General features: G+C 43.8%; 1 protein-coding gene across 2 annotated transcripts in view; it reads left to right on the top strand.

Annotated features, from left to right (window-relative positions):
• Positions 1-13,400, top strand: part of GFRA4 (GDNF family receptor alpha 4) — a 435,063-nt gene that overhangs the window by 384,637 nt on the left and 37,026 nt on the right. For both annotated transcript variants that reach the window (XM_056553308.1, XM_056553312.1), the window contains one exon: positions 4,811-4,891. In XM_056553308.1, the coding sequence (XP_056409283.1) occupies positions 4,811-4,891 (81 nt within the window). The remainder of the gene's footprint in view (positions 1-4,810; positions 4,892-13,400) is intronic.

Below are 13,400 nucleotides of genomic sequence, written 5' to 3'. Positions count from 1 at the left end.
TAATGATAGTATATAACACTGGACACTTCATACACCACCCTGGAGTAATGATAGTATATAACACTGAACACCTCATACACCATCCTGGAGTAATGATAGTATATAACACTGGACACCTCATACACCACCCTGGAGTAATGATAGTACATAACACTGGACACCTCATACACCACCCTTGAATAATGATAGTATATAACACTGGGCACATCATACACCAGCCTTGAATAATGATAGTATATTACTTATATACTAAGTAATATACTATCTTTATTCAAGGGTGGTGTATGATGTGCCCAGTGTTATATACTATCATTACTCCAGGGTGGTGTATGAGGGGTCCAGTGTTATATACTATCATTACTCCAGGATGGTCTAGGAGGTGTCCAGTGTTATATACTATCATTACTCCAGGGTGGTGTATGAGGTGTCCAGTGTTATATACTATCATTACTCCAATTTTAAGATCTCTCCACAGGTGTTCAATGGGATTTAGATCTGGACTCATTGCTGGTAACTCCAGAACGCTCCAGCGTTTTGTTGCCATCCATTTCTGGGGGCATGTTTGGGGTCATTGTCCTGCTGAAAGACCCAAGATCTCAGAGGCAAACCCAGCTTTCTGACACTGGGCTGTACAGTGCGACCCAAAATCCATTGGTAATCCTCAGATTTCATGATGCCTTGTACACATTCAAGGCACCCAGTGCCAGAGGCAGCAAAACAACCCAAAACATCATTGAACCTCCACCATATTTCACTGTAGGTACTGTGTTCTTTTCTTTGTAGGCCTCATTCCATTTTCAGAAAACAGTAGAATGATGTGCTTTACCAAAAAGTTCTATCTTGGTCTCATCTGTCCACAAGACATTTTCACAGAAGGATTTTGGCTTACTCAAGTTCATTTTGGCAAAATGTAGTCTTGCTTTTTTATGTCTCTGTGTTAGCAGTGGGGTCCTCCTGGGTCTCCTGCCATTCATTTCATTTAAATGTTGATGGATAGTTCGTGCTGACACTGATGCTCCCTGAGCCTGCAGGACAGCTTGAATATCTTTGGAACTTGTTTGGGGCTGCTTATCCATCATCTGGACTATCTTACGTTGACACATTTCTTACATTTTTCTCTTCTGTCCACGCCCAGGGAGATTAGCTACAGTGCCATGGGTTGCAAACTTCTTGATAATGTTGTGCACTGTGGACAAAGGCAAATCTATATCTCTGGAGATGGACTTTAAACCTTGAGATTGTTGAAATTTTTCCACAATTTTGGTTCTCAAGTCCTCAGAAAGTTATCTTCTCCTCTTTCTGTTGTCCATGCTTAGTGTGGTACACACAGACACACAATGCAAAGACTAAGTGAACGTCTCTCCCTATTATCTGCTTTCAGGTGTGATTTTTATATTGCTCCCACCTGTTACTTGCCCCAGGTGAGTTTAAAGGAGCATCACATGCTTGAAACAATCTTATTTTTCCACAATTTTGAAAGGGTGCCAATAATTTTGTCCAGCTCATTTTTGGAGTTTGGTGACATTATGTTTTTTTTTCTTCCCTTTTTTGTTTTAGTTCCAATAGACACAAAGGGAATAAACATGTTTATAGCAAAACATGTGTTACTGCAGTCCTTTTCTGCGAGAGATACTTAATTTTCTAGAAAAATTTCAGGAGTGCCAACATTTATGGCCATGACTGTATAACGCTGGGCACCTCATACATCACCTTGGAATAATGATAGTTTAAAACTGGACACCTAAAACACCCCACTGGAATAGGTATCACAAATACATTTGACATACAATCAATGTATGACAAGAAAGCAGGCAATTGCAAAAAGTGCACTCTTTTCTAAATCAGCCATGCCCACTCTTAAGCTCCTATATCATGTCTCACCATTTCCCATAAATGTGCCCCACTCCTGAAGCAACAATTTATATCCATCATTTGCAGTGTAACCGGCTGCCCGCTTTAATCAATACTCGCTGTTGTCTGTCTATTTTAGTTGCTTGGAAAAAAAAAATTTGGTTGCAGTAGTATGGTGTGTAATATACCATGGCAGCCATAATAGTGAAGGCCAAAAAATAGATGCACAATTTTGTGAATCTTTTTGCTTCAAGCCTCGATGATGATCATGACAAATGATGGAAAGTCAGAGCAGCTAAAAAGTGAGAATGCTAGCAATGGAGGCAATAAGGGACCGAAGGAATGGGGGGAAAGTGGTGATGTAATTTATAGGTTAGGATGCCCATGTGGGAATCAGTACCCAGAGGTAGAATGAACTGATCTCCTTGATGTAAGGTCTATTGGATGAGTGATTAATATGTTATATTAATGAGTGTCCAGAAGATTAGACCCCAACATTTCATCATCACAGTCCATGGAGAAGGTTGGGACCCCAACGTTTCACCATCACAGTCCATGGAGAAGGTTGGGACCCCAACGTTTCACCATCACAGTCCATGGAGAAGGTTGGGACCCCAACGTTTCACCATCACAGTCCATGGAGAAGGTTGGGACCCCATGTTTCACCATCACAGTCCATGGAGAAGATTGGGACCCCAACATTTCACCATCACAGTCCATGGAGAAGGTTGAGACCCTAATGTTTCACCATCATAGTTGGGGGTTGCCTGTTGCAGAGATTAATGGAGTGCCAGTGGAGGAACAACCACCAAGCTAGCCCAAAGTGTTCAAGGCTTTTGCCCTTGCACAATAAAAGTTCATCAACTTTCTACAATATGTATAAATTCTTTACCATTCTTAGGGTGTTTGCCTGCTGTAACTTAATGGGAAAATGGTTTGCATACAAGATCTTTTCCTACTAACACAAAAGGCATCCAGGTCAGGGGTGTGGTGGTGCCAGGGCAAGGTCTTGGCATATCTTGGCACATTTTTGGTTGCCAAGACCAAGGCAATACGAAAAGAGGCCCCAGTAGAGAGCCTAGCAATGGGAAAGCTGTACTGGAGGAGTGACCAGTGATGTGTTCTTATAAGGAGCCGAATCCAGACAAAAAAAACTCAAGTAATAAAGTCCAATCTCAAAATCGGGGCCCGTCTTGCTTATCAGTTCCAATTTCGGCAGAACAGTCGTGCAAACCAAATTGTAAAAGTTTGTGCAAACTTTTGTTGGCATTTCTAGGCAAGATAGGAATTTCTTTGGCGATCTAATGGGCATGGTGATAAATTTGTTTATATAAATGTTGGTGAGTATTTTTCCACTCAGCTCACAAGTAGGTTATGCTCAACAGTGCTCGGACTATCTCAGAACTGCAGAACACAAATAGTCCCCTTTGGATAGGGGATAAGATGTCTAGCGGCGGAGTACCCCTTCAATGAAGCTACCTTTACCTATTGTAATACTTAAAGGGTTACTCGGCCCCTAGACTTCGCTCCGTGCCGGATGACTGGTGATGCGGGACGGAGGCTCGTGATGTCACGGTCACGCTCCACTTGTGACGTCACGGCTAAAACCCACTCAAAGCAAGTCTATGGGAGGGGGCGTGCGGCTCCATGCACCGGATGTCTGGGGTGCCGCAGCCGAGATCGTGGGGGTCTGCAACGGCGGGACCCCCTGCGATCAGACATCTTATCCCTTATCCTTTGGATAGGGGATAATATGTGTAGTGGCAGAGTACCCCTTTAAGTATTAAAGGGGTACTCCGCTGCTCAGCGTTTGGAACAAAATGTTCCGAACGCTTAGAGCCGGCCCCAGGAGTTTGCGACGTCATAGCCCTGCCCATCATGATGGCACGCCCCGCCCCCTCAATGTAAGTCTATGGTAGGGGGCGTAACAGCTGTCACGCCCCCTCCCATAGACTTGCATTGAAGGGGCGGGACATGACATCATCAGGGGCGAGGCTATGACATCATGAGCTCCTGTCGCTGGCTCTAAGCGTTTGGAACATTTTGTTCCAAACACTAAGCAGAGCAGCGGAGTACCCCTTTAATACTTAAAGGGGTACTCCGCCCCCACCACATCTTATCCCCTATCCAAAGGATAAGGGATAAGATGTCTGATCGTAGGGGGTCCCGCCGTTGCAGACCCCTGCGATCTTGGCTGCGGCACCCCAGACATCTGGTGCATGGAGCCGTCACACCACCTCCCATAGACTAGCGGAGTAGTGGAGTACCCCTTTAAGGTAGTTACCTTTACCTACAATAATACTTGAGTATTAAGGAAGCTACCTCTTGTAACACTTGAGGATTAAGGAACCTGCCTTTACCTATTGTAATTCTTGAGCACTAAGGAAGTTACTTTTACCTATTGTAATACTTGAGTATTAAGGAACCTGCCTTTACCTACACAGTAATACTTTTTGTCCGTGAGTAGAGTTTTAGGAAAAGAAGACAAGTTCTAATGGTGTTGGTTGCTCAGGAGCCCAATGCACACAGTTTTTATTGCTTTTCATTGTAAAATAATAGTGGTGGGAATGAACAATTGTGTGCAGACTCCGAGGCCGAGGGCGGAATTATACCTCCCAAATTTCAAAGTTGAAAATTGAAACATTTTACTTTTGGAGTTGGCTTTGAATAAATATATATAAATATATATATAAATATATATTTTGTCAAGAGCAGAGAACCTTCTTATAAAGTGGTGGGGGTGAAATGATGCAATGGAGCACTTTGCGAGTTTCTACGATAATGTTTCCTTCCATGGGCCTCATTCGATCGCGCCGGTTTCGCATTAAATTGGCGGTCAAATGTTACCTTTGTGGAAAGTGAAAATAATGAGACAGTAAGAGAAGATTTCAGGAGGGATTGACAATGAGAAACAGCAATAACTCTCTTTCACTGTGTTTTTTTTTTGTTTTTCTTTCAGGTGTAAGTGTCTTAGAGAGTTCACCGTATGAATCATTCGTGAGGGGGTTTGACTATGTGAGGCTGGCGTCCATCACAGCAGGTAATTGTACTCCAATTCTGGCGCCCGTCCTGGATATGATCACGCACAAAGATCTCATCATCCTACCTCATATCATCAAACAATAGCAGACAACACAATGTATTTTATGAGGAGTAAATATAGCTAAAAACAGACCTGGAACATCCCACTGGACCCCAGGAGGACTATGAGAGTGATGAACAGATGGTGACGGATACAAAAGATCGACACTGTTCTCTGCAGAAATGTTCTCCAACCTGTGGCTTTACATCTGCCGCAAAACTACAACCCTCAGCATGAAATGACACACAATACTAAGAATACAAAGCAAAAATGTCTAAAAAATAACACAATGTTATGTATATTATATTCTTGTATATAGGAGGCAGTATTATAGTAGTTATATTCTTGTATATAGGAGGCAGTATTATAGTAGTTATATTCTTGTATATAGGAGCAGTATTATAGTAGTTATCTTATTGTACATAGGAGCAGTATTATAGTAGTTATATTCTTGTATATAGGAGCAGTATTATAGTAGTTATATTCTTGTATATAGGAGGCAATTTTTATTAGTAAAAAACAAACAGAAATATTACAGTACACTCGACCAAAATTATCAAAACAATATCAAATATTAAATATCATACACTTCCATTACAAAAGAAACAATAATGTTAACTTAGAAAAAGCCCATTGCTTTTAAATGAGAATAAAAGTAAATAAATAAATAACAACACAAAAGTATCATGAAGGTAAATATCATTCTATATACACGTTCCTCCATAATAAACAATTTTTCTCATCCTTCCTGATCTCCAAGCACTTTACCCACCTCAGTTCTGTCAGGATCAGGTCTACTGCTCTCCTATCATGGAAGGGTTCACTGTACATGGAGACTCGGGTCCTGGTGTGCCAATGGTAGTATTTTATGACAGATATGATGATATATAAGGTCTCCCGGTCAATGCCACTTACACTAGATGTTACACCGTAAATTATTTCTGAGTATTTTAGGGTCTGTAATCTCGGGATTCTTAGCTTGTTGGATATCACCTGCCATATGTGTCGCCCTCCCCAGCACTCAGATATAAAATGTGTCATGGTCTCCTCCTCCTGACACCCTAGGGGACACTTCCGATCTGACACACTTAAGTATTTTAAATTCCCTCTTACAAACAGTTTCCCATGCAGTGACAGCCAGGCGATGTCATGGAATTTGTTCGGTAGCCTCACACTGTTTAGAAGCCTCAGACTGTCTCGTAAAATGGCGGATGTACAGTCCCTTAGAGCTGGCTGTAAAAAGAAAAAGGTCCTACAAACCCTGACATAAAGCTCTTTACGGGTCTTACTCTCTATATAGGACTTCTCAATGCGCCATCTCTTCAGACATCTGAGCCCGTATTCCAGGTACGGGGGGAGGTAGTCACGCGTCCATCTCCCCCTCTTGAGACTGCCGCCTCGCATCCAAGACTCTGCAAAAGGCAATATCCAGTCCCTGATACTATTCGCCCACAGGGAGCTGTTGTTTGAGTCCAGGCAACCAAAATTAACTTTTAGAAACATGGAGTCAAAGAACACCCTTGGATTCAGCATATCCAACCCACCCTCTCTCCTCTGTAGGTAAGTGATCCCTCTTTTTATTGGGTTCAACCTGTTCCCCCAAAACATCTGGAAGAACAGGCTAAAGAGCCGAGCAGAGAAAGATTCTGGCAAAGGAAAAACGACAGAGACATATAAGAAGACGGGGACCAGGTAAGTCTTCAACATTTTAACCCTTTCTCTATAAGTCAGCCTCCAGTTCTTCCATCGCTGAACCTTTGCATTTCCGGCTTCCAATTTCTCTTCCCAATTTAGTCTGGCATTATCGTCCCTCCCGAATTTGACCCCTAGGATTTTAATATAGGTGGAGGCTCTCACAAATTGGGGCAGGTCAAAGTCTGGATCAGTATCTGATACCCAGAGAGCTTGACTCTTCTCAAGGTTGACCAGAGACCCTGAGGCCTCCGAGTAACTTCTGATGGCCATAGACAACATCTCCACCTCATGAGGCTCAGATATCACTACAGTCACATCATCCGCATAGGCAACAACACTCAGGGGCAGGCAGTGGGGGACCGGCACCCCCTGAAAACCACACTCCTGCAGTGACCTCAGAAACGGGTCTAAGGCAAATACATACAGCAGCGGACTCAGTGGGCAACCTTGTCTCACCCCCGCCTCAACCCTGAAGGTGTCACCCTGCCAACCATTGATCAGAGGAAAGCTCTCGGCCTCACAATACAAAGTCTTCAGCCAATCGATGAATTGTCCCGGAATACCGTACTTTGACAAAGTGGCCCATAGATACTCATGATCTACTCTGTCAAAGGCTTTAGCCTGGTCAAGACTCACAACATATCTCCCACACCTCAGGGCTTTACATCTCTCAAACATCTCCCTTATGGAGATCACTGCCCCAGAGATGTTCCGCCCTTTTACTGTGCCATACTGACAGCCTGCCAACAGTGCCGGGGACAGACAAACTAACCTAGAAAACAGGATTTTTGCCAGAATCTTCCTGTCGACATTCAAGAGGGCAATTGGCCTCCAGTTCTTGATGTCACTCGGCTCTTTACCTTTAGACAGCAGAATCAGCGAGGACACTCTCATGGATGGAGGCATCAGGTGACTTTCTAGACAATTTGTGTAAACATCCACGAGGATCGGGGCCAAGAGGTCTCTGAATGTCTTATAGAATTCTGCTGTTATCCCATCTGGACCTGGTGCCTTCTTCAGATGTAACTTATCAATGGCCTCTTTAACCTCTGCCACCGTCAATTCTGCTGTCAAAGGAGAAAAGTCCAAATCATTAGTATCAGGGAGCGGAGTTGTCTCCAAGAATTGGGTCATCTTGTCTCTATCCAAAACCTTCCTCTGAAACAAGTCAGCATAGTACGATCTCACCACCCCCAGGATACCCTCCCGAGATTCCTGCAAAACACCCTGGGAGTCAGTGAGACCGGTGACAGATTTATTTGCCACCCGCTCCCGGCAATTCTCAAAGGGATCAGGAGACCCTAAGGACCCATAATCCCGTTCAAGAACCAGGGAGGTATACCTGCTGTACTGATACTGCCTTATCTCAGATTTCAGCCGGTCAATCCTTTGTTGGTCCCCACCTGCCGAATATAGTGACTCCAATTCTTTGCGCAGCTTGAGATACTGGCCATACTTACTCCTCCCCTTTTTAAAGGACAGTCTCTTTAAGAGGGTTCTGATCTCATCCTTGACATCCTCCCACCAGGCGGCCATATCATCATAGAAGTCCACCCGCTCTAGCTGGCCCTGTATAAGAGAGTGAATACCTCCCTGAACATGCACATCATCCAAGATATTAGAATTGAGCTTCCAGAGCCCCCTTCCAATATCTGGGCGCTTAGTGACACCAAGATGGAAAACTAAGGCCATGTGATCTGAATAAGGGACAGTTTTTTCATTCCTATCACTAATAAATTCTTCAGGACGCACAAACGCCATATCTATTCTACTGCTCCTGTCAGAACAGGTGTATGTGAGTTTTGGTTTTCTTCCACCCTGTGTGAACACATCACACAGACCGGCCTGCAAGATTATGTTATTTAGGACCTTGGAGTCCCTGGCCACCGCTCTACCTGAGGACCTGTCACTTGATGTCCTAGTGACGTTAAAATCCCCGGCCATTATAACAGGAACAGATGTGAATAGATATGGCTTGACATCATTAAATAGCTGGATCCTTTCGGTCACTGTCTGCGGGCCATAGATATTTATTAGCCGGAGCCTTCTACCATGGATAGTGACCTCCAGGATCAGACACCTTCCCATGACAACCTCTGTCATCCTATGTACAGTCACATCCCTGGTGGTAAACAGTATGGCCACCCCGGCATAAGGCTCCACAGCCAGTGACCAGAAAGAAGGCCCAGACGTCCATTCCCTCTCAGCCTCACGTAAATACCCTGAAGAAGTCAGGCGCGTCTCCTGCATGAAGATGACATCTGTGTCCAGGTCTCTAAGATGGTCATAGACTATGTGCCGTGTCCTCCTCACTTTGATACTGTTCACATTAGTAGAAAGGACCCTTAAAGTAAACCCAGCCATGATAAGACAGAAGAGCAGAGACCTGATCCCCATCATCACAAGTCAGAGTCTGAGTCCCGCTGGCCACCACCTGTCTCCATATCTGACTCTACATTATCTTTCACACTCTGCGGTTTTCTTTTTATTGGGGGTTGGTCCCTTGTGTCACCATCACATTCACCCTCTATTCTTTTTATCTCAGTGTCCAAATCTCCCTCGGACTCTGACAGGACCTCGTACCTGTTGGACACCACCATCACTCCTGCCCTGTTGTCAGCCCTTTTTTTCACACTTTGAACGATGCTGTTCTCCCCCTCAGGCCTGCGGGAGGACTTGTCTTTTTTCCTCCTTTTATTTTGCTGCATCCTATTCCCCTCAGACACAGAAGAGGATACCCCCGGCTGCTGCTGGTCTTGTGGCACAACCTCCATGTCCCCCTGTGTGCTCTCTGACTGCTGAGGTGTTGGTGCAGTGTTACTTACATCTGTCTGAACCTCCTGTCTGGTCAGTATAGGGTCTGATAACAAAGCCTCCTCCTCTACAGCCTCTGCCCCCGCCACAAGGTCCTCATCAGGAAGCTCCCGGCAGATGTTGTGCCAGGCATTGGGACAGTCCCGGTGAGGGTGACCGATCTCACCACAGAGATTACACCTGATGTTTTGGCAGTCAGCACTAAGGTGACCAGTCTCACCACACAGGTTACACTTTACCACAGTACAGGTGTTAGCCAGATGTCCAGGTTTACCACATTTAAAGCACTTTCTGGGCTGACCGGGGTAGAAGCAAACGCCCTTTTCCCTCCCAATGAAGAAGGAGTTGGGCAGATGTTGGGTGATGTTACCATGTTGGCGCAGCTTCACCAGGACCTTCCACCCTCCAGTCCAGATACCGTCATCATCTCTGTTCTTGGTGAGATCAGACACCAGGTCACAATGTCTGCGGAGCCACACCACAATGTCCTGGGGAGGAACAGCTTCATTCCAGAAGATGATATTGATGATGACGGTATCTGGCTTGGATATGGGAATAAAACTAAATTTACTCCATCCATCCTTGTCTCTGAACTTGGGGAAGTTGGACCAGAACCTATCCAGATTAGACATGAGCTTAAAGCTGACATCATAGCCCTGTCTATCTGGAAGGTTTATTACCGCCAAGATGTCCGCTGGCACAAACCCCATCTGGTGGCACAGGAGCTCCCTCACCACAAACCTCCTATCCGGAAGGTCCTCCTTGGCACCTCTGTGCCGAAATCTCACCACATTCCTCCTTTTAAATGCCTGGCCAGTGTAATTGGCGCTGGAGGTGAAGGATGGAGCACCACGGCTCCAGGCATTTCTAGAAGGAACCTGGCGGGTCCCTGCGTCCTGTTTTACAGGGTTGGGGTCTACTCTAGGGGGCCCCACCACAGCTGCTGTGCTTGTAGGTAAAGGGGGGAAATCATGCACAGAATTGTGTACAACATCACCTGTCCCATCCACCTCTATATCATTATCAGACATTACACCCCACACAGATTGTGCACCCCCTCCAGCCACCGACCCCTCAGGAACATCATAGTCCGCACCCTCAGTCCGTGCCCCAACATCATCACAGTCCTCACCCCCAGTCCGTGCCCCAACATTATCACAGTCCTCACCCCCAGTCCGTGCCCCAACATTAGAGCTCTGCTCCATCACCCCATCACCTTCATACACCGGCAAATGTCCACTGTCCTCCTGATGCACTGGGACTTCTGGGACTTGTAGTGCCTCTGCAGGTAAGTGAGTTGCAGGCTCCAGAACATCTGCAGGTCTCTGAGGTTGCTGCTCCTCGGGCTTATGAACATGCCGATCCTTGAAGGTGAAACTTGGGGGTTTTATAAGGGGTCTTGTCACCTCCTGGGGCTCATCTGGGGTGATGACAGGTGCCACATCCGATCTGGGCTCTGCACCAAAACTCAGCTGGTACTGGGAAAAGCGTTCCTTATTCCTATAGGATTCCGCTAAGGGTCCCATCCTCTCCAGTATAGAGTCCATCTCGCTCACTATGGTGGCCAGTTCTGTGCTCAGTGCATACAGTTTATCATCATGCATGGACTTGTACTGTGGATTCGCTGTCTTCAGTTTGTATATACAGTCAATCTGCATTTGCAGCATATGTTTTAGGTGCTTCAGCTCCTCCATCCTCCTCACCAGTGCTGGGATCTCCTCCGCCAGCTGTAGCTCTGGTGCCCGGGCGGTCTCTTTGCCCTGCTGGAGGGGTCTGGAAAGTCTCTCAGGCTGGGTGAACACAGAGGAGCCTTGGCTGGTTGTATCTCCTGAGGCCCGGTCACATACATTAGGGTCCGGGGCAGGAACAGTTTTGTAAACACTTTCATATTTCTCCACATATTTCCCTGGTGTCACCTCCATAGACTTGTCAGTATTGTGGCTCTTACCTCCAGCCTGGGATCTTGTGCGGCCTGAGCGGGTCATGCTGGAGACCACCTCTTGTTGTTTCAGGTTCTCCTGCAATGTCTGTCTCTCCAGAGATGTCCTCCTCTGTCTCTGTGCTGGGGAGTGGAGCTGCACACCTGCTGCCTGTGATCCACTCTGCCCCAGCTCCTGTGCACCAACATGGCTTCGGTTTGCAGACTTTGGAGTTCCCACAATGGATTCTGTCTTGAATTCAGTCATATTACCATCACACTGTACGCCATGGCTGGCAGACTGTTCCACATCACATTCCTTAGACATACTTGCTGCTGCTGCTGCTTTCTTTTCTTTACATACGTCCTTCGCTGTATTTTCCTTCTTTGCAATGGCTGGACTTACATGCTCAGTATTCTTCTGTACTGGAATGACTTTAGGATTTACATCCACATTAGAAGAAGCCTGGGAGTTTTCCCCCAGTGTAGGCCGAGAAGCCTGGGCCTTGCTTGGGGAGCTTCCCCGCCCAGGGCTTTCTCCAGACATCAGGAGAGCTACTCACACACAACCTCACAGCTAGGAGGCAGTATTATAGTAGTTATATTCTTGTATATAGGAGCAGTATTATAGTAGTTATATTCTTGTATATAGGAGCAGTATTATAGTAGTTATAATCTTGTATATAGGAGCAGTATTATAGTAGTTATATTCTTGTATATAGGAGCAGTATTATAGTAGTTATATTCTTGTATATAGGAGCAGTATTATAGTAGTTATATTCTTGTATATAGGAGCAGTATTATAGTAGTTATATTCTTGTATATAGGAGCAGTATTATAGTAGTTATATTCTTGTATATAGGGAGCAGTATTATAGTAGTTATATTCTTGTATATAGAAGCAGTATTATAGTAGTTATATTCTTGTATATAGGAGCAGTATTATAGTAGTTATATTCTTGTACATAGGAGCAGTATTATAGTGGTTATATTCTTGTATATAGGGGACAGTATTATAGTAGTTATATTCTTGTATATAGGAGCAGTATTATAGTAGTTATATTCTTGTATATAGGGACAGTATTATAGTAGTTATATTCTTGTATATAGGAGCAGTATTATAGTAGTTATATTCTTGTATATAGGAGCAGTATTATAGTAGTTATATTCTTGTATATAGGGACAGTATTATAGTAGTTATATTCTTGTATATAGGAGCAGTATTATAGTAGTTATATTCTTGTATATAGGAGCAGTATTATAGTAGTTATATTCTTGTATGTAGGAGCAGTATTATAGTAGTTATATTCTTGTATATAGGGGCAGTATTATAGTAGTTATATTCATGTACATAGGGGCAGCATTATAGTCGTTATATTCATGTATATAGGGGCAGTATTATAGTAGTTATATTCTTGTATATAGGAGGCAGTATTATAGTAGTTATATTATTTTACACAGGAGGCAGTATTATAGTAGTTATATTCTTGTATTTAGGAGCTGTATTATAGTAGTTATATTCTTGTACATAGGAGCAGTATTATAGTAGTTATATTCTTGTATATAGGAGGCAGTATTATAGTAGTTATATTCTTGTATATAGGAGGCAGTATTATAGTAGTTATATTCTTGTATATAGGAGCAGTATTATAGTAGTTATATTCTTGTAGATAGGAGCAGTATTATAGTAGTTATATTCTTGTATATAGGAGCAGTATTATAGTAGTTATATCCCTGCACATAGGAGGCAGTATTATAGTAGTTATATTCTTGTTCATAGGAGCAGTATTATAGTAGTTATATTCTTGTATATAGGGTGCAGTATTATAGTAGTTATATTCTTGTATATAGGAGACAGTATTATAGTAGTTATATTCTTGTACATAGGAGCAGTATTATAGTAGTTATATTCTTGTATATAGGAGCAGTATTATAGTAGTTATATTCTTGTATATAGGAGACAGTATTATAGTAGTTATATTCTTGTACATAGGAGCAGTATAATAGTAGTTATATTCTTGTATATATTGGCAGTATTATA

Source organism: Hyla sarda, chromosome 1 (genome assembly GCF_029499605.1).
Source record: "Hyla sarda isolate aHylSar1 chromosome 1, aHylSar1.hap1, whole genome shotgun sequence".
In the NCBI taxonomy this organism is placed as follows: domain Eukaryota; kingdom Metazoa; phylum Chordata; class Amphibia; order Anura; family Hylidae; genus Hyla; species Hyla sarda.
The sequence above is the reverse complement of the archived record's forward strand: the minus strand, read 5'-3'. Positions and strand labels throughout refer to the sequence as shown.